At 45.2% G+C, this 22,611-nt stretch overlaps 1 protein-coding gene across 1 annotated transcript in view; it reads right to left on the reverse strand.

Moving 5' to 3' along the window:
• Nucleotides 1-2,228: 2,228 nt before the first annotated feature.
• The window catches only part of LOC119397680 (uncharacterized), a 29,515-nt gene continuing 9,132 nt past the window's right edge, over nucleotides 2,229-22,611 (reverse strand). Inside the window, exons 6-9 of the mRNA XM_049416658.1 lie at nucleotides 18,870-18,968; nucleotides 15,907-15,995; nucleotides 15,198-15,219; nucleotides 2,229-2,297 (exon numbers count right to left, since the gene is read on the reverse strand). Coding sequence (XP_049272615.1) covers nucleotides 2,229-2,297; nucleotides 15,198-15,219; nucleotides 15,907-15,995; nucleotides 18,870-18,968 — 279 coding nt within the window. The remainder of the gene's footprint in view (nucleotides 2,298-15,197; nucleotides 15,220-15,906; nucleotides 15,996-18,869; nucleotides 18,969-22,611) is intronic.

Raw genomic sequence — 22,611 nt, forward strand, 5'->3', positions numbered from 1 at the left:
AAGGTACGACCAATTGTACGACCAATAAGAAGCAAAGTCTACATGCACTGCTGCACGTTGTCTTTAAACTAAAAACAACGTAACATATTCGTCCTACGGGTAGCGCGAGGCAAGACAAAGCCCTCATAACCTACGCTTGCAGAATATTTACATTTCAAGAAAGACCTTGTGCCGGATATTCATAAACGAAATCCATCGCATAAACAACATGTCTTTGGGTTTTGGCAGCCTCTGTATTCCGCTCAGCGTACATATTTCTTCACAGACACACTGGTCCCAACAAGAAGCTTTGAATTTTTTGTGCACTTTGATTTAGTTTCGTGCACTGAGCATATAATTTCATTCTTTATCATAATTATCTGTAGTCACATGCTGGACGTGGCTCTCAGCAAACCACTTGTGGATTCACTAAATATTCCCCTTCCCTTTCTCTCTTTCTTTCTGCTCATTCGTCCTTTCTTTTCTGGGCTGTTGAGTAAAGTATGCCTTACCCGCAAGCCTAAGTTTTTATCTTCCATAAAACAGTTCGATACGTGAACGCTTTCTTGAAAAAATAACATTGGTGGGGGTATCACGTGAGATAACGAGAACATACCTTGGCTATAGGGCTCCGCAGGTCCTCGGTTTGAGTGTCCTAAAAGCAAATACGTCGTCAGTCCTATGAAATCCACGCTTCTTCTTCCGCACCAGACATGTGGCTGTGAGCGTACAAATGTCTGCAGCTTTCACATCCGCCTCGTCCGTCCGCACCTCTTCAGGGTCTGCTGATCAATTACACGTTGTGCTTATCTATATGTAACGCTTTGGATACGGGTATCGCTGGCAAGCCTACGCGAGACCTTTTGTTTTGAGCGCTGTTGTATCACCTGAGCCCGTTGGGATTCAGGTAGCGTGTGACCTTACCCATGTCTGTAGCTACTGCCGCGCGCCTGACAAAAGAGGACAGTAGGCGTGTTTAAGTATACAATTCCGCATCGCGAGGCCTCTTGCGGTGAGGTGTCTCGCGTCGCGACGCAATGGGCCCACGCCAGTGTTGGCCTCGCGTCTGGCTAACTAGGCAAAAAGAAAAGAAATATAGGAGAACGAAGAGCCTTTTTTTCTGGGACTTGAGTTTGCGATGTTGTAGGCACGCAATACCCAGATCACCATGTAAAAACGAAGAAGGAAAAGTAAAGTCATTGTAGGCGGCCCCAATTGGGCCTTAGTGCACGTACATTGCCATCTCAATTTTTTTTCGTGGCAGCGCTTGTTTGCGGGCAGAAAATGTATTATAGATGTTTTAATTATGATATGTGAAATGAGAAGTACTGTTTCCCTTCTGTAAAAAGCTTCTGCGATAAACACTCCAAAGATATGCCGCACCAACAAGAACGTCTGTCATCAATCGTTGCTAACATATTCTACCGCTAGATCTCGGAAAAATACTTGGACGAACGTCTTCTCCTTCTCAGCATCATCAGATTTTAAAATTTCTGTTCAGGTTCCTCGAGGACATTAACCGAATTGATATAAACTGTAGTGTGACTTACATCATCACCATTACGTTGTGACATGCACATACCACGATCATAATAGTTTCTTTTTTTTTTCTCTGCCCTCCTCCTCCTAGGGCCTTTCTGTCCTCAGTCTCCACCTCTATACAGAGTATAGCACGTAGGCGCCTTTATATACGCCGGCAGAATTCTCTGTTTTTTATTACAGAGCTTTCTCTCTCTCTCAATCCTTGCCAAAGCACTCCTATAGGTGTGTTTTTTTTGTTCGTTTGAATGGTCTTATCGTGGTAGAGAAGCACATTTTGAGCCAAGCTTTTTTGCAGAACCATGCAATGGTTGACACAGCCCGTAAGGATAGAAATAATTGAAGAAAGAGCATCTAAACGTAGTGTTGCGGAGGGAACAGGAACATGCAATACTTTCGAGGAAGTTATGTATTCTCAGAAGTGGATGCCACCTTATACATGTTTTAATTTCTGAGCACCATAGACGAGTAGCACCGTCCTAGGATCAAAATAAAGAAATCAATAACGCCAAAAACTACCGTGTACGCTGGAAAGAGCTGTTTTGTTGCTATGCCGATATGAAGCAGAAAATATCTGCACGTCGAGTGAAACGAACCAAGAGCAAAGTGGAGGCACTTTGGCGAAACGCCAGCTGCTTGCACTATATATTGTACGAAGTGTTGATGCTGACAGTGCGCTATTCTACGCATCGCTCTTGCGGGCGATGCTGCTATTGCTGCTGCTGCTGCTGCTGCTGCTGCTGCTGCTGCTGCCATAACACGTGCGCCATATGGATGGCCTACGAACATTATTTGTTTAAACACTACGCAGCCGCAAAACATGAGGCTTATAAAAGAGTATAGGTAAAAAAAGGCTTCAGCATTATTTTCTGTGAGATTACAGCAAAGAACGGCAACGGTGACGCCCGCCACAGTCGCGCGCTGCCTCCAGCGCCAAAGCGGCCACGGCAGCAGATTTGGCGGGACAAGGGAGCAGACGACGCAGGCGGCGGCAAGCCACTGCGCCGTTTGTTGCTTCGCTTGAGGCGTTTTCTTTCCCGTTTGCTTCCAAAAGAAGTCAAATTGTTAGCCGCTGCCAGAGAACGTAGCGTTAGCGCGTGTGCTTCTTTTCGCCAGACCTCGTGTATCCTCAGGCGAATGCGGCAACATAAAATGCATGAGCTGGGGTAAGACAACGGAGGTGACGAGCCCGATGAGCGAAACTGCGCACGTGTAACGCGGGCCGCCTCGCTCACTAAACAGTCACAGCCTATCACCCTCGGGCTAACGCGGCAGCGAACTCAGCGGCAGCTTGAAACTGGCGATACCAGCAATTGCACTGTCACGGCCGCTGAATGAAAAAACGCTTTCCATCTGTGTGAATATGTAGCGCTCAGGAAATATCGATGGATTGTATGCTGGGTGCGCCTCTTGACATTTCCTACAAAGTTCCTGCTGCATATTCTACTGTACGGCCCGGGTGTCCAATTAGACCCATCGTTGCTGTAGTGCAATGTAGCATTCATAAATTCTCACTCGCAAAGAAAAAAAAATACCCCATCTATTCACAACACTCACTTTTGTCGTCCAACTAGTGCGATCCACCGTTCACGCCGATTCCGTTCATATTCTCTAAATGGAAACAGGTAAAAACACGTGCCCGGAGAATTCCTGTAGGTGTTATCGCACCCAACAACGCAGCAATTATTCCTGGAGTGCGCAACCGACACAAAACGAACTGCCCGTGAAAATACCTCGCGCCTTCACAGCGGGAGCGTGGAGCGAGCAGTGGTGCGATCTTGTACGTGTTCCAAAATAAACACGGAGGCGTGGCATTACATCCAGCCGCACGTGACCGCACGCGATTGGTGAATGCAGGGCCATGATGTCTGTCGCGGTTCACATGGGCCATTCGCGTGCGGCTGGATGTAACGCCACGCCTCCGTGTTTATTTGGATCGCACCACAGGGGTGCAATCGCGAAGCAATGCTTTATGCTATATTATTCTTATCGTCCACCACCTGCGGCTAACTGATCACGTTGATAACGCGGACGGACCGTCGCTATGGTCACTGGCCAAGCGCGAAAAGCACGAAAAGTATAGTCATTGTAAAAGGCATCGTTCCTCGATTTCACCCCGTTGCGAGCGCGTGGGAGCATCCCGCCAAATTTGCGCTTCTTGCAACTAGGGACACCTTCTCTCGGGTCGCGGAGTTACGTCTGCACGGAGCCACGTGAATAGACAAGACCGCACGTGCAGTCGAGTAGATTACAGATAAGACACTTCGCTTTTGCTCAGAGCTATAGACGGGGTTAGTGGCGAAGTTAGCACATGTGATCAAACTAGTTAATGATTGTGGATGCGGGGGTGACATTTTATGATTATAAAGCGCATGCTTTCTCATTAACACAGACAAATAATTTTTAAAATATTGGCTGTCAGTAGTCACTTAGTGGTAACTCTGAACAGACGGTAGTATTGAAAGTTGGTAATCTCTTCCAGATTGTATTCGTCAAGAGACATGAAGATTCTTCCACCTAAGTTCCAAAACATAGTTTGCTTATTGAGGTAACAGTGGAGTTATACAGGGTGTTTCAGATAAAAATCACGAAGTATTAAACAATTAAGAATAGGCGCTACGCGTCTCAAATTAACGCACTATTGTCCTGAGTCATATAGAGCACGTCAGAATATATTTTACAATCCGCGAAGCTCGGTAATTTTACAAAGATTGCTTAATGAACTTTTTAAGTAGTAACTCTAGAGAAAAATCTTCAATACAAAAGTTCTCGCGCTTATTCAGGAGCATCGAATTTTTCAATGTATAGTAAGATAACTGTCCTGCTTATTTTTTTTCTAGTCTTTCTTTAAAGCGCGCGAATTAAAAAAAAAATACCACGTGACTGCCGCCTAACGCGCAGCGCTCTTAGTGCCCTCAAATGTAACTTGAACGAATTATCAAAGGCTGCTTCGCGCACGGACATCGACTGAACAGGCTATCGGTGACAGCGATGGACGTTAAGCGACAAAAGGAGCATACCGTTTCAACAACAAAAATATTCTTCGACGAAAAAGTGGAAGCCACGGAGCAAATGCCACATGAGACCGTAGGCAGCATTTGATGTAGCGTAGGCACTTTTTCTTTTGTTTTCGAACCAATGAAGAAACACATCTGAAGGGGCGAGGGTGAAAGCGTGATGAAGGACCGAGATAAAAGATTCACTCACATGTGGCGACCGCTGTTTCGTGGATTTTTTTTTTTAGATGGTACGCCCCTAGCTACCATCATTTAGCGTCCATCGCAGTCACCGATAGCCTACTCAATCGACCTCCGTGCACGAAGCAGCCTTCGATAATTCGTTGAACTTACATTTGAGGGCGCTAAAAGCACCGCGCGTTAGGCGGCAGTACCGTGGTGTTTTTTTTTAAGTTCGCGCGCTCCAAAGAAAGGCTGGAAAAAAATTTAAGCAGGTGAGTTATCTTACCATAGATTGAAAAATTCGGTGTTTCTGAACAAGCTCTACAACTTTGTATTGAAGATTTTTCTCTAGAGTTACTATTTAAGAAGTTCATTAAGCAATCTTTGTTAATTGCCGAGCTTTGCGGATTGGAAAAAAATATTCTGACGTGCTCAATATAGCTGGAGCTATATATACTGCTCTAATTGGAGGAGCGTAGCATGCATGCTTAATTCTTTAGTAATTGGTGCTCTTTATCTGAAAACACCCTGCATTTAATACGCTATGCTCAGCAGACTTCTATATGTATTCTTCGCAACAGCACGCTTAGCTGCTCATGTTTGTGATGCTAGGCTTATAAAATACGTCGCCATGACAGGAAGCTATAAATCGACAGCGTTCACAAGTGTCTCTGTCGCAGCGCGGCTACTGAACTGCTGCAGCTGCCTTTGCGTGACTTTTACCTTTCAGGCAAAACTCAGGTAAGGTAAAGGAAGAAGGCAACAGTTAGCCCAACAATTGCGTGCGCGCTACCATAGTCACACCACTGTCACGTGATACTTTGTGGTTTAAGAGGTTTGTGGTGGCCGTACTACCACCTCAAAGCTTAGACGAGGAGTATTTAATATAGAGCAGTGATACAACATATCGGAACATCTTAAGCGAAGGCTTGTTTGTAAGCCTGTGTATAAGAGTGGCATGGTCACGGTGCAATAAAACTATACTACCACCTCAAGGCTTAACAGATAGTGTATAATAAAGAGCAGTGATGCAACATATCTGAAAGACTTGCAAAACATACAAATGCGTTAGCCTGACGAAGGGAACGCCACCAGGTGTCCGTGAAGCGGAGATGGTTGAATTTTTTTTTTTTTTGCGGGCATATATGCCAGGGTCGGATTTAATAGCTGGTCAGGCCGCTCGTTTGGGGATGTGAGGTTTCACACCAATATTTGAAATTCCTATCGTAACAATATTGCATGTTTTAGCGACGGTGAATAATGAGAAACTTCTGCTGGAAGCATGAGCTAACTGTGGTACTGTTTATTGCGCGGATTCGCGCCTAAAAGTTAATCAATACTAGAATTGCAACTGTAGTGGCAAGTGCTTTCATCGGTCGTCGAATCTTAACTCACGGGTTAAAGCTGTCCGCTGCATTCCACACTGCGCTACATTGTTTATAATACTTACCGCAATCTGGGAAAAAGATTTTGTTTTGTTAGTTTGTCTTTGGAATTGCAGAGCTAGATATGTGACCAAATAAACAGTAAAATTCTTCAGTTGTAGAGGGTGGACGTACAGTACATCTACTATTCACACGAAACGCCATATGTATCTTCTTTAGAATTTACGTGCAACAGGCCTCAGGCCTGGCCGACCACCCGACCTTGACCGCTGGATTAGTGGACCTCACCACCGCTCGTTACTGGACTTCATACACGAAGCAAATTTATATGTGTATTTCTGAATAAATATTATGCCTAAGGGCAGACTTTCGAAAAAAAAAACGCTCTCTTGTGTGAAAGCAATTTTAACAAGCAAAACAACAAAAGAAAGAAAAGGAATAACAGCAAAACGCCAGCGACATAAGTGTAATTTTGTTTTTTTTTTTTCAAGTGTTCCCTGCGTTGCATGCGGCTGCTGTAAAACACAGCCGCAGGTCATTAAACCCACGTCCACAATTTTGTACACATGTGCCCAATGGAAGTTAGAAATGAAGGCTGTGGTTTAATGAAGCGAAGCTTTCAGGTTTTCGTTTTAAGCTGGCTTAGACTTTAGACACACACACGCACACGCACATACATACATACATACATACATACATACATACATACATACATACATACATACATACATACATACATACATACATACATACATACATACATACATACATACATACATACATACATACCTACATACATACATACATGCCGTTTTTTTTTCTAAAAGCCAAACCACAAACTGCAAACTTTAACTGAAACTGAGCTAACGCTACATTGCTACTGCCAATATGGTAGGGCGAACATGATTGCTCCAACAATCTTGCTAGTGCGTTCCTGTCCCCTACATCTAAGTCAGAATCTGTCTTGCGGCTAAAATCAATATAGCTCATTCTACTCGTCGGTATTTTGGAGTAATGTTTGTACGTATATGGCTTTTATAGATTGGAACACTTCATTTGGGCGTGAATTAGCCCATAAAAAGAAGTCTAAAACGATTCGAATTTACGGTACAGCAATATTTTGCGATAAAATTAACATCATCTTTGTGCTTCGTTGTGCCGTCCTCCGTCGCATGCGCGTGATGGCCGACAATTAGACTTGAAGAGCGAGTGGTCCTTCCTGGCAAAAGGCGCACTATTCTGGACTGTCATCAGCGTTTTGGTGCGGGCAAAAGTGCCAATTCTTGTCAGGCCATGGCAAGGAAGGCCTTGAGATTTCTCTTTTATTTCAAATACATCGCGAGCTTCCATAGGAAAGAAGAAACATTTTCATTTCATATATCTTTTATTTCAAATACATCGTCTTCGAGCGAAAGGAGGACATGATACTGCAGCGCTAAACTCGAAAAGAAACGCTAAGAGGCATTAAGAAGTAGGAAAGCCGGCCTCTTACTCTTTATATTCGAGTTTGCCCTGCAACATCATGCCCATCAGTAAGTGCCAAATCGTCCTAGAAAAACTAATTGTGGAGCGTAAACACGATAGCAAAGCAACGAGGACACAAATGAAACAGATTGGATGAGACCATGTTGGTTGTTTTGGTCACGATTGTTGACGCAGCGCTGTTTAATGAATCTGGCTCATTTGAAACAGATAGCATTTGGCTCATTTTTGATTAGGAAGTTTTTTTTCACGTTACAATCAGGAATGGCCCCATTTTGATTCCAACTATGTTAGAAGTTAAAGATACTTAGGCTCGCTTTACGCTCCCATGAAATTTAGCCCAGTTCTGTTTCTGCATATATATATATATATATATATAATATATATATATATATATATATATATATATATATATATATATATATATGTGTGTGTGTGTGTGTGTGTGTGTGTGTGAATGAAAAACTTCGTACTACAATATAGGAAACCAAACAAATATCTATTTTGTCCTAGCAATTTCGCCTGGCGGTTCAGCCTTCTTCGGAGGGTGTAGTCGAAATGATACGGCCATGGCCCAACCCACAGCACAAGGGCCGCCCACCCAGTTTGGGCGCTAAACGACACTTTCAAAAAAAGCAAGAAATAGCAAAAAAGAGAAAAAAAAGAATAAGATACATAACGAAGGAAGCAACAGCGACAATTGCTTTGTTGGAGCGTTCGTCAGTGGCCGCAAAACGAGGCAGGGAAATGACAGCGGGAGGAAAGACGGAGAGCCGCCGGAGGCGGGCGAGGCGGGCGGGTTATCCCTGTCTTATCTTCGTAGGCTAGATAAAAAGGCGGCCTGAGCAAGCGACCAAGGAAAAGGGGAAAAGAGAATTGTCGCTTCTACACATCACACACACGGAGTCTAACTTCAGATGGTTCGGCGGTTAGCCCGCGGTGCCGCGCCATACACACACGAGAAGAGATACATACGACCCGCTCCAGATTTGGGAAAACTCTGGCCACGATACAAGGCTAAAAGTACCCTCCCCCCTTTAAGTGATCGTTCTGCTCTTTCGCTCTCTTTCATTTCTTTTGCTTAATTCTCTCCGCATTTCTATTAAATTTAACAATTATTTGTTCCCTATGTTTCACCTGGATTCGTTCTTCGATTCTATATCGGCTTGCCGATGAATAACAGTTGAGCCCCTCGAATTTCCTTAATTATTCATTTAGCTCGAATACACATGAAGTCTTTGAACGTGGCGGCTGGCTGCTTGGATGGAATTGTGCGAGCGAGCATAGATGTAATGTTTTCTTTAGGATCAGCATAAATTAGCAGTGTGCGGTCAACATGTACCGGAATAAGTCGTTATGTCACACTGTTTCTTTCGTTGTTGCTGCAGGACGTTGCCATCCACTGAAGGTTAACGGGAGCTGAAAGGTAGAAAAGGGCGTGGTAAGAAATAGCATTTCTAATTACAGGCAGAATATGAAAAGAAGGACGATTCACGCAAACATTAATTCTGAATTCACGTCATCGTAGAACATTTTAACGCGTCAGCGTGCAAAATACATTGCCTAAATGCTGCATACAATAACAAACCCAAACAAAGGCAAACATTAATTCTGAAAGGTCTCGTATATACGTAAAGTTAGAATACTTATAATCATTATGGACGCGTCAGCGTGATCTATGCCTTAGATTGTAAAAATAAAAAAAAACAATATTTAGATCACGCCTTATTGCAAACATTAATTCTGTATCGGCCTTAGTTTGTAAGACACCAGTCATTATCACTTAGGTGACACACTAGATTGTAAAAATAAAAAAAAACTACTGCGGTTGCATACAGGAAGGAGACAGCGCGGTTGAAGGTCTCGTATGACGATACCATTAGACGTTGCCCATAATTCATCAGATCTATGCCGCCCTTCAGGGATCCCTAGGTAAAAATAAAAAAAACAATGGTGTGTGAGGTAAGCAACAAAGGTGGATTTTTACGCAGGAGATCATACTGCGTAACATATGTAACGCAGACTAATACCCGTGTCACACTGGAGGTGTGACACACTAATGTACAGGAAGGAGACAGCGCATTAGGTTCGAATGTCATTCGGTGCATTAGACGCCCATAATTCATGCCAGAATGCCGCCCTTCAGGGATCCCTAGGAAATGGTGTGTGAGGTAATGGTGCTACACAGGAAAAAGTAATGTGATTCGTTACGCAGGAGATGATACTGCAATGTAACATATCGATAATTCAGACAAAAATGGACTAATACCCGGGAAAGGTGAGGAAGGTCACACTAGAGTTGTAGAAAAGTGAGGTGTTAGCTATGTCATTTTAAAAGACGAATGTGGGAAGTCGCTGCAACGAATCACAAAAAATCGGTGATGGTAACGGTTCAAATTTTGTATCGTTCATAATACCAATGTGGCCACATGTAAGCCAACGGGAAAGGTGAGGACGACGCTTAGCCAGTAGCAACATAGAAAAATCACTATTTATTTAAAAGCAACATGGCTGACATGGCAGTGCCGCTGCTTCACAAAAAAATTAACGACGCTAAGCAAATTTTGTATCAGCATAATATGTGGCCACATTTAAGCCAACACGAGTTGCTTTGTACTTCGCGCAACATAATGCGAGAAAAGCGCAACATAAGGCAGTCGAAGAGACTCATTGAGTGCCGCTGCGAGAAAAGCGCATAAGGCAGATAGAAGAAGAATCAAGACGCAGCCTGTTGGGTATGAAGTTGCTTTGTGAAACAAGGCGGAGTGCGAGAAAAGTTCGCCTAAGGCATTCGCGGCGTGACGAAAAAAAAAAAGGATGTGCCGGAGTGCGTCGCCTATTGAAGCTTCCCCCACCCCAAGTGACGAAAAAAAAAAAGGCGGATGTGCCGCGTCTAGGCACCCGTGGCAGTTTGCGGTGCGACAGCACACAGCTTCCCCCACCCGTGGCAGTTTGCGGTGCGAACCAGAGGCACCCGTGGCACCGTTCAGAAACCCAGACGTCAGAAACCCAGACCGTTATTCGCTTTCAAAACACAGTCTCACATGCGTCTATGTGGGAAAGCAGTTTGCAAAGGAACTCCGCAAAATTGTCTTCCCATAGCCTTATGAGAGCAAACGCCTCCGCCTGGATCCGGTGTGCTCGTGGAGCTAATGCCATCGCTGCAGATACACGTGCACACAAGCGTCTGTTTGTTTACACTACGACCGAGAGCGCCGGCGGCCAGACGCCACTGAGTGGGGGAGTAAAAAGATTTTGCAGCAGCCTTGCGTACACCTGTTCTCGTTAAAATGAGAGATGCCTCAAAAAAAGCAACATTAATAGCGAGCTTGTATGAATGCTTGTCAAATTGGGAATGCTGAATGCCATATTTTAAGTAGTCTCTGGGGTAGAGAGTATACATTCGGTTCGGCTGCGACGGCGAATGAGTTTTAAGTGCGAATGCACTTTATAAGCGACCCTGAATCCGCCGTCCCATAGCAACGGCGCGAGGAGCGTCTGTAGCAACGGCGCAGCGACGTCACACCCCATGTGACTGCGCGCGCTCCGCCTCCTCACCGCGGTTTGCGCGGGCGCGCGCCGGCTCCGCACCGCTCTTCTAGGTGGCATTGGGTGCAGTGCTTCGCCGCTCCTTCTCTCGCCGTTCGCTCTCTCTCCTCCCTGCGCCCCACTCTCCCGTCCGCTGGCTGGGCGCCTCTCAAGAAGAAATGTGTGCTCGAGACGCCGCTGTGAAACGCCAACGGTAGAGTGTACTATATACCAACGGCGACCACAAGGCTGAGATTATGGCCGTCAGGTACAATGACAACACAAACAGGTGCTGATGAATGTGTAAATAAATGGTTACGGTACGAATCCTCGTGTCGTCATTAATTTACGCCATTAAAATTACTGCGCCGTGTACTCTCGGCGCAAGAAATGCATTCGCATTTCGTCACGATTCCCTTCGGGGAGGTGGGGGCATTTTTCGAACTCATTCGATTTCTTAATGCATTCGATTCTAATGACATTAAATATCACTGTGTAGCAGCCGCATAATGTCATTAGATGCGAATGTCAGTCCATTCGAATGAAATTAAAACGTCCAGTGTGACAGGGGTATAAGTGATCTCCGCACTGTCGGCCTCCCCAGCAAGAATTCGAGGTTTGCGAGGTAAAGATGACGAGATTTGCTGTTACAGGTTCAAGTCATGGATTTAAACTCAGAACATTAAATAAGGAGCAGAATGTCGCTTATGAAAAGGCAAAATTGTGAAATGTGCATATTTGAGGTACAAATCTATGTTAATTGTCATCCGCAGCTTTACACAGGAAAGAATGACATAACATGTGAGGTTGCTATTTGGGAAATGAATTTAACGAACATATTATGTTGTGTTAATGTTGCTGTGAGCAATTTATACCGGTTGCGTTTACATGAAGCCAGTTGAAAGCACATGCTGATATATGTGTTGGCAGTTATTGCTTTTGCTGCATTGCACTGCGCACACATAATGTTCTTGCTTTAGAGTTAAGCGTTAATGATAAAATACATAATCCAGCAAAGAAATGTAGGTACATTTTCTCTGTCCATGGAGTTGAATGTAAAACGTACTAACCCCAAAATACAAGGAGGCCAAGCCATGAACATTGACCCGTTCCTATATCCAAAACCTTTCCACAAGATATCCAGCAATAGGAGGCGTCAATGGTAGCCCTGTGAAAAGCAACAAACACTCAGTGCTTATAGTTGATTTAAAATTGAGCTGGCAGATATGTTTCAGATGTACACTGCCAAAGAAGCGTTGTGCTCAGCTTTCTTTGATTGTGAATGTATGAAGAAAAAATGTCTCTAGCATGGTTGGCGATGGAATCGGGCAAAGTTCTTCGCCATCCCCTCAGAGTAGATGTGTGCACTAGGTCTAAGATCAACATGCACATCGACCGAAAATACTGCAATGTATATGCAAATTTTACAAAACAAGGCTGTTAACAATGACGAACATGTTCGGAGGTTCTTCCACGAGTGTTTTATGTCTGGTTGGTGCACTTGACTGTAAACGCTTTTTGTTCACTTCTGGAGGTAGTCCCCGCAACAAAATCAGTTAATGTTTTAAACTTAATTCTGGAATTACATATGTATATAAGCAAACACCTAGAAACTGAGTAGCAAGCAAGAGTAGGCTTACCCAAAGACAAGACTTGTAAATACGACAGTGGAAACGAAGGACGTCGTTTTTATATCGTCTGGGTATCCTCGTGCCCTGTAAGTATTTGGGTTGATTTTGTGAGCAGACAGACAGATGGGTAAAATTTTATCAAGCTCTAGCGAAATTTTATCGGCATACTTTGGCAAATTTGATTCCGGATTTTCCGCAATATTATTGGTTGTTTGGCTGGTTTAGGCGCTTTTCTGCAAGCAGCGTTAGCCTGGCAATATACGCAGGCAATTGGTATTTTTCTCCCTTTATTCTTGGTCATGCATTTTCTGTATCAGCTGTCTATAAGTTCAGTGAAGCCTAAATATTCAACTAGTAGGCATGAAACCTCCTTGCGCACTTTTATCGGTCCTTCCTTCGACGAATATTTTATCTTGTATACATGCATTTATAAATTCTTTTACGTTGTCAAGCAGGATTTTCCCTTCGACATTAAAGCACCGGCAGGACCAAGTGAAGTGTTCTACATCATTATAGTTTCTTTGCATAACGGAGAACATGTTATGCGGATCACACATTCACTTGTAAGCGCTTTTTTAACGACAGGTTCGGCTTGAAGATAGTTTAAGTACCTAGTGACATATTACTCTTCGTGAGAGCTCTTCGTGACATATTAACATAAAGCATTTATGAGCGAGCTGCCAATGACATAAGTGTGTCATTTACAAAGACAGTGAGATGGTTTCGAGCTGGGTAGCTAAAATTAGGTACCTTACATAGCTTGAGCCAAGCATAATGAACGTGGACGTCGGGACGTCTGCGAGCGAAACTCTGGCCTTATCGCTTTCACATTGCATCATTTCATTGAAGATTGCCTGGGGTATTACCTAAAGGGTGGGCGCGTTATGTATACAAGCCGTTACCACATCTTCGAGAACATAAAAAGTAATTACATAATGAGAAAGTTTCAATTATCAGGTGATAGCAGCATCTTCACGAGGGAGGGCACGTGAAACCCGAGAAATTGTTATTATTACTGAAAATGAATGCGTGTGCGAGCTTGTTTTTGCGTCGTGCAGTGGTTGACCGATGCTTTGTGAACGGTGTGTTGCAGGGACAATGTATTTGGGTAACAGAACCGGTTAAATAGGAGAATGGTTTTGATGTGGCGATGACAGGGCAGAAGTGATATGCAAGATTGTTTTTTAAGCATAATACGCTGACGTTGTAAGAGTATAAGCAATGAATACACCTGACGGGGCGATTTCGAACTTCTTCAAGGGCTTTAAATGATAACCCTAGGGCAGGTTCCAGATACATTATGCATATTTCACCTTCGTTCTTTTCTTGAGCGAATTCTTTCCCGAAGGTACGCAGGAAATCATAATCAGCGGTGGTGTGTCGGAAGGCCTCACGGATAGCATCAGTGGCGAAAATCACGCACTGTGCATCATGCGTACGAAAGCGTGATCCCGGCGCGTCTTCGCACGCTAGGGAGCGTCACATGGTTTCGCATGTGCCGCTCCCAAGTCGACGCGCTGTCTCATCCCCGGGTGGACGCACGCGAAAATCCATAATGAAAGCAGCGGGCGGCTGAAATCCGCTAAGACCACTGGACAGCATGCTGCGATGTTGCTTTAGATATTTGCTTCGATGACTTTGTTATTGCTGTATTTGATAACATTAGATATAATTCTGACAGATATAAAAAAAGGTTTTACATGTCAATGTATTAAGCGCCCTTTCTATACAGTCGACCATAACCCAACAGTGCTACATGCATGTCGTCCCAATGACGAAACTTACACTGTGTGCTTTAGTGCATGGCAATAACCGCAAACGAACTGAGCGGCCATTCCAGTCCCCGTGAACACTTGAGAGAGGTACACCATCCATATAGCTCTGAAGATAGAAAGGAAGCAAGTACAGGAAACTTAACTTTATTCAGTAGCGTAATAATTGCGAAGAATTACGGGCTACTCGAACCATATTTCACACTAGCTTATGAAAATTGTGATGTTTGAGGCACCATGATGAACATTTTAATCTCAGCTGAATGTTTTTTTTTCACAATACCGATATTATTTACATTTTTCTTTGTTTCATTTCATATGCAGTCAATCATGTGGACATATTTACAATTGCACCAAGAACATAAATATAGTTTCAACGAATGCAGCTGCATAGTGAGTGCACTTCAGCCATGTAGTGCTCCACATTATTGCAGCATTGCCGTGCTCCGCAAACTAATTGCAATAACACGTGAGAAGGTGCTAGAGTAACGATTCCTCAACAGTGGATCAGCGTAAGCGGTCTCATAATATACCTCCTAAAGAATGCGCTTAAAACGGCTGGTACCTGCTTGCGCCAGTGTTTGCCGGACATAATAGCAAAAAACACGGAATCAAGATCTCTGTTTCCTGATTGTCTGACTGGAACACAAGGCTCTCGCCTGGTTATGGTGTTCTGTTGCTGAATGCACGGACGCGAATTACACTGCTGGTCATGGAGGCCGAACTGTTATGGGGAAAATGCGTACTTAAAATAATGTTCAAAGCAAAAAAGACATAGGTGGTGAAGAATAATCCGGAGTTCAATATCGTGTAGCTCCTATCGTAGCCCCAGAATTTATTTGGGATGCTAAACCGTTCAAAGCTTGATGCACAACAGCTAAATCATGTCTCCTATTCTAAATGTTGTTGGGTTAAGCATATTTATAATGCTGTTATGCAATAGGCGTGGTGGAGGGCTTTTGTGAAAGCCCGCGATGCACATTACAGCCAGAACTTGACGTTGTCGTGCCGGAATCATAGTCGTGACCCATTCGACCACTTAGTTCAATCTGCTTAGATCTGGAATACTCTCTGCTCGGACGTGGTTCCAGGTGTTTACGGTGCAAGGGGCCATAGCGTGAGAGTTGCTCACAAAGGAGTCTCGATCTGCTGAAATTGTGCTTTCATTACGCCTTCCAAGCTGTACAGAAGTATTTTCATTTGTTAGCATACATTAATTATAGCACAATGTTTCTGACCATGTGTGTGCTTTTTAAAGGCTTAAAACACATGTGCACTTACTCATCGTTAATATGAAAGGGCAGGTTACTGAACAAACCAGAAATACTTAACACGAGAAAGCCATACATGACATGGCTTTCGGGAAGCCGTTTTTTTTTTCTGCCGTTGGCACTGAATAACTTTTACTTACGCTGTTACTGGAAGGAAAGGCGCTGGTCCTTGTAAAAGAAACACGAAAACTGTAAGAAATTGCCCCACGAAGGCAATAAATGCATCCATCTGCAAAAAAAAAAAGGGGGGGGGGGGAAATGGAATCATGCAAGTCTGTTTAAGAAAAATATTTTCTTTTGCATTTAAACACCAGTACGCTAGCTGAAAAAGAAAACAAAGGTGGTCGCTAGCATCACTTGCAACTGTAAAACGGTGAATTCTAAATGGCATTCAAGTGCTTGCCAGCCAGCCTCTTTTTGTGCAAATACGGGCGCCGCGAAACCGATCTGATCGAGTTCAGGGCAGCCTTTTAAACACGTTCGTCAATGCTGCGTAAAGCATATGAATGCTGTCTTTGCCGAAGCCAAGGGCACAAGTTTGCGCGTTTCCGGCCATAGCAAGAAAAAATTTACAGTATATGCCATCTAAAGATCATTGTCATAGTAAATGTATATAGCATTGTCATTGACGAAGTGTTTCCTTAGGTGCCGATATGCACGTACATTCCACTGAACAAGCAGCTTGACGACATCCCGTCGGCGTTGTGAAAGCCCGCTGGCTTGCACGAACGAAATTGTTAAAGAAGCTTGTAAAAAGTGTCAAGTGTTTGATTTCGCGTGCTGGCACGATGTACCTTCTTAAATGTGTTGTATTCCAGCTGATGAGGCACGCGCAAAAAAAGAAACAGAAAAGAAAAATCACCGCCCAAACACTCCATACAGATGGTTAAACAGCGAAGCCGAAACGTCCGGCACCGGTGTAAGCAGTGGGTTCCTGACGGTGTTTGAAGCCTTTCTCAATTATTGGTATGGTTTGAACGGCGAAATACGCCGCTGTGTGAGGATGTTGAGGATGACGTCGAAGAGCTTGTTGACGTATATAGCACACGCCACAGCGTCATTGTTCCAAAGTTCGACGCGTTCGAGGAGCGCCATCTCCTGCACGGACCGGCGTTGCGTGTAGTCTCCGTGTACCCTGATGCGTTCGAGCAGCTCAATTAAGCGGTCTCAACGAACTTCGGAGGCCGACAAATGTTAGAAATCCCGTTGCTTGACGAGTTGCATCGTCATATTGCGAACCACCTCCTTCTTGCGTTCCTGCCAATAATGGACCGTGTTTGGGACTCCACGCATGAACGCCATGTTTCAGTCAAGCGCATCTCCCACGAAGTCACCGCTCCCTAGACCTCCTTCTTGCGTTCCTGCTAGTACACGCGTGAACGCCATGCATGAACGCATGAACGCATGAACGCCAAGCGCATCTCCCACGAAGTCACCGCTCCCTAGTTTTGACGAGTGATGGTGCTCGTAACATCGTTGGTACGGAATGTGACGGTCTTTTCGACGATGTTGCACCGGATCCCTTTCATGGCCATGTAAAAGACGTGAGCCAGTTACACGCCTCGACGGTCCGAGGCCCGTATCGCACTGGTGGCTCTGGGGAACGGCGTGGCGTGTGAATTTGGGATTTTCCATGGATGGCCGAAGTATATCTGCGGAAACAACAACTCCTCCGCGTGTTCGTCGTACAGTAGGGTCACAGGAACCTGCCCTTGTCCGGAAGCGATGGCTAGGTATAATGGGTGCCGTCGACGAGACGAGTTGAGTCCACGGCTGCGTCGTCAAACACTGCCGTGTGGCTCACTGCGTGCATGGCAGACGCGCACTGAACGGGATCGTCGGGATCCGTTACTTCGGCAGTGGCTTCGATCTCGTCTTCGTTAATCGGCTCGTCTTCAGGACGGCGTCTAACGTGGCGGGCTCTACTCGTATCTTGTACCGACAGGTACAACCGGTGGTCAATGAGGTAGAGTAGCCAGGTTTTGCTGTTGCATTTCTTGACGACGCCCCTCGCTTGTATGTACGCTTTGACGAGGAGACGGCGCTTGATCTGTACCTCGACCTGCTACGTCGTCTGCGATGTTAAGCGGCAGGACTTTTAGGGTGTTTTGCGTGTTGATCGGAACGTTCACAATTTGTTCATTTGATTGCATATTGTCTGTCGCCGTATGTTAATTGCCGGATACAAATGAACGGCAGACGCGGGGTCACTAGTCGTCCTCGACGACGTTGAGCCTGGGCAATGTGAAGGCATCGGTGGTATAACGTAGCCGTTAACGGCGCTTAAATTTGGCAGGACTGCCTTGATTAGCGATTGCTTGCATGTCCCTCAGACCCGAAATTGACCGACGTCGGGAGCAGCTGGGAACCACCGCGTGAGTACCTCCATGGCATTACTTTGTTGCTGTTGAGACCGGATCCCGTCGATCGTAGCGAGGTTGTCGAACCTTAGGCGGTCGCAGGCGTCGCAGCCGCAGCCGAAGTGCCGCTCGAGAAACTCCCGCCGAAAGCGGGCGTTGGCCCCGGTGAACGCCTTCACGCCATTGCCCCGTTGACGCTACTATATAGGGACCGCAACGCTACTCTGCCCGCAGCGCCACTTCCTCGCCTTTCCTCCAAGCATCCGTCCGCCATGCTTGTGTACGACGGAGAGAACGACGTCACGGACGGCGCAGCCAATGGAGAAGTTTCTGTCAACATCGGACAGACGGATTTCCGTTTCTCCTAGCCATGTACAGCTTTCGCTGTAAAACAAAGCTACTGTGTCCTAATGGATAGAAAATCGGGCTTCAATACTGGGGGTGCAATATTCCAGTCCCTCAGTCAGAACATTCTAAACATTTTAATTATGCTAATTGGGCGTGCGTACGCGCTATGCTGGCATCGCTAGCAGTTAGATACCTCATTGGACGGTTGAAATAGTTGAGATTTAGCTAAATAAATGCAGTAGACATTTAAAAACTTCAGTCCTTCTAGATCCATAGAATGTTCATCATTATGTGAGGTGGGTGATTTGTAATACTTCAAGGATCTCATAGAAATGTTCTTCATATAGGCAAAGCGAAACGAAACATTTTATGGCGTAACCGAAGGCGCACGGTACCTTTAGTTGACACAAGATGCCCACCAGAAGCGCCGATATTGTGTAGCTGGCAAACTGAACCATATAAACGGTACCCAGTTCCGCGGTGTCAAGGCCGAACTGAAAGAGATGAGTTGTTAATTTTTTAAAACGTGCAATTCAATGAGAAATAGAATTTTTGAAGTTCCAAGGGCTCATTTGCTAAAGTTATTAGCGAGCAACATTCAATATTGAAACTTCTGCAAACTTGGGTCATCTCTAAATAATAAAATCAACCTATAAAAGCACTGAGTGTCATTCGGCGTTGAGATATGTTAAGGCGAAAGCTTTATATGCCTCACTAAGCACAAAATTTGACCGAAATTTGACCACTCTAGGTGCACAAAACTTTCGGAGGGTGGCGGGGCAGGATAAATACATCTAGGGAGCCTGCGTGACCGGCCGTTCATGTAGGCTCGCCCCAATACATCGACTGAGAAGAATAATAAGATGGCTTTCGTCTTCGAGTCGTCTTAGGTGAATGCACAAAGGGACCCTGTGGTTTTTTTTTCTTTAGCTGTTTACTGTCTTGCAATTTGACCATGATGGAGCTCATGTAGTGACGAAAAATCACAGGGTTACTTATGCATTCGCCTGAGACGACTCGAAGGCGGAAGCCATCTTCTATTTCTTCTCAGTCGATGTATAAGGGGGCCTACATGACCAGCCGGTCATGTATGCTCCCTAGATGTATTGCTCCTGCCCCGCCACCCTCCGAAAGCTTTGTGCACCTAGCGGGGTTTCGCACTGCCTCCAGGATCGGAGGCACCTCACCTGGCTTATCACTGGCTCCGTAGTCAGGCCACCTTTGACCAATCCTACACCGTCATGTGATGACGGTGTAGGCTTATGCCACAGGAGCGAAGGAACGAGACGGCTGAACCAGAATCGATGCCAGCAGGGAACACGAGCCGTGGCTTAACGTGCCACTGCGAAGCGTTGTCTTTATTTTCTTCTTTTGAGGTCGCGCGCTCTCCGGTTTTGTTCACCGCCCAAAGGAGGGCGCTACAACGGCATTACGAGGCGTTACGTCGCATGACGTCGTGCCAGAATATGTGACGTTATGATGACCTCACAAAACAATGTGATCTGTGATGTCATGATGACGTCATATGGTGACGTCATCTCGTGATGATGATTCTTGTACCACTCGTCCCCGACGCTGCAGGACGCGAGACGCCACCGACGACGCGGGACGCCGACGCCGACAATCAAATTTCGTGTTCAGTGAGGCATATAAGGCTTTCGCCGTAATAAATGTAGTGACTTCACTTAATACATACTGTGCAGTTAGCGCCAGGTCGAACTCATCAAGGTTCGCAAGCTCACCACAAGTTTTAAGGCGAAAGCTTTAGATGCCTCATCAAACGGAAAAACTGACCGGCGTCCCGTGTTGGCGTCCCACGTCGGCAGCGTCAACACGAGTGATGCAAAAAATTATTATCACGTGATAACGCCGTCATATGACGTCACAGATCGTCAAAATATGTGACGTCATCATGACGTCACTGTGACGTCAATTAACATGCCGTCACATGTTGACGTCATCACATGACATCATTGCTTGTTCAAGGGTAGGCCGATCCCGGAAACAGTGTAAAACAAAGTGAGGTGCAGAAAGCTTACAATGCCTCCGATCCTGGAGGCATTGCAAAACCACGTTATTTCACGAAAGATTTCGGAGGGGGGGGGGGGACGTTCTGTACATCGACTTGAAAGAAAAAGAAGAAGATGGCTTCGCCTTCGAGTCAACTGAGGCGGACGCATAAGGGACCATGCGAGTTTTTTTTTTTTTTTATTACGCAAATAATTTAGGTATGCCATAAATACGCGTGTAAGAGCTGGACATTCCGTGAAGTGCAAAGAATTACTTGTTTTAGTGTTGTAATAATATTGACTCTAGTGACAGTTTTATAGGACTGCGTGAGCAGTCATACTTCATCGTAGGATATGAACGAAAGAAGGGAATTTTAAGGGCTTGTTTTTTTTATACGACCATTAGTGAAAACCAACAGATAATGAAGCCAATGAAGGCATAGGGGACGCTGTACTGTTTTAAGGCGGCAGCATTGAAGAGCTCGTTTCGCAGAAATTCCGGTGTCTGCGTCGTTGGTTGTGAGCGAAACATTAGCGTTGTCCGCGTGCGAAAATTCGGGATACATGCAAATAAAGAAACAATACAACGTCTCGGATTCGAGCGGGAATCGTACCCAGGGCTTCTGCGTGGCAAGCAGGTGTTCTACCACAGAGCCACGCAAGTGCTCAAAATTGCTGTGAAAAAGAAAGACTACATGAATGTTATGTAGTCCGAGGACTGTCATTAACACGTGTAACATTGCGTGACAGAAGCGTAGAATAACACCAGGCGTCAAAACAATGTGAATTCCACAACGGGTGGTTTTTTTAAAGGCCAACTAATTACAAAGCGTGCAGGCATAATTAATTATCATTATCACAACAGCATCAATAACGCTTGCAGCTGCGCAGGTGCACATGTTGCCTTACGGACGCGTAGCAGGTACCTCGCCAACTCGCAAAAGGAAGAATTATGTCGTTGGGCACTTCGCAATCGTACATCCAGTAGGCATTCTAGGATAGTTTGAAAGGGCCAATTTACAGGCGCACAGACGTTCCTTTCATAGCGGCATTGTTTAGGTGTCCACCGAGAAGCGAAGCCAGGCTAGCGATTGGGAGGGCGATGCGAACAGGGTCCTATTACGATGTTTTTCAACAATTTCCACAGCAAATTCAGGGCTTTCAGAAGCAGGGTATCCGAGGCTCCTAATCGTGCCCGTAGCGGAGTAGCTCCTGAGGAATCTCAGGGCATCTAGCTCGAGTGATCTCCCCACTTCCCGAGAGGACGGACAAGGAAAAAAGAAATTGGCGGTGATTCCGTACATTCACAAGTTCTCTCACAACATTAAAATGATTGCTCAAAGAGCAGATGTTAAAGTAGTCTTTTCCGCCCCACAGAAACTTGCCAAGGTGTGCAAAATGGCAAACCCAAAGGGTAAAGGAAATAAAACCGGTACCGAGAATCATCAAACGAAATAAGTGGAAAGCAGTGATGGCCTCGTCTACGAAATTCCTCTAACATGCAACCGTTCGTACGTAGGACAAACTAGGAGCTGCGTAAACGACAGGCTTTGCGAGCATGCTAACAACGTAAGAAAAAACAAGACGGGGGGATGGCTTTCCCTTCATTGCAACTGTTGTGACCTCTTGCCTGAGTTTCACAAGTGCATCATAATCTCAAAAAGCTCCAACGAAATGACATGCCTCATGATCGAGGCTCACAAAATCTCGGGCTTAAAATCAAAATGCTTAATCCAGGCGTCTATCTCTCTATCCGACAAGGAAATCGCGCATCTGAGTGACACGACACGTGTTTGAGTGGTTCTTGTTGATATGTACTTCCTGTCATGCGCAATGTAGTTGTGCATCTAGGTATATAAGGTCACGTCAGTCTGATAATAAAAGTGTTGATAGTGTGCGCTCCGTGTGTGTCTCTGTGCACTTGTGTACGTCTTCAGCGCGCAACAGTGTACGAGTAACGTTATCGGGTATTTATGTGCATGCAAACCTGAGAGTGTTAGTCAGCGCCGCTCGTAGCCATGACGGCGAGTGGGGTATACTCTCTTCTTTTTTTTTTGCCAGTAGGTGGTTTTCTTATGCTCACCGGAAATAAAGTTTGGTCATGTAACTCTTATGGCCGATCCTTTCC

This window comes from Rhipicephalus sanguineus, chromosome 6 (genome assembly GCF_013339695.2).
Source record: "Rhipicephalus sanguineus isolate Rsan-2018 chromosome 6, BIME_Rsan_1.4, whole genome shotgun sequence".
In the NCBI taxonomy this organism is placed as follows: Eukaryota; Metazoa; Arthropoda; class Arachnida; order Ixodida; family Ixodidae; genus Rhipicephalus; species Rhipicephalus sanguineus.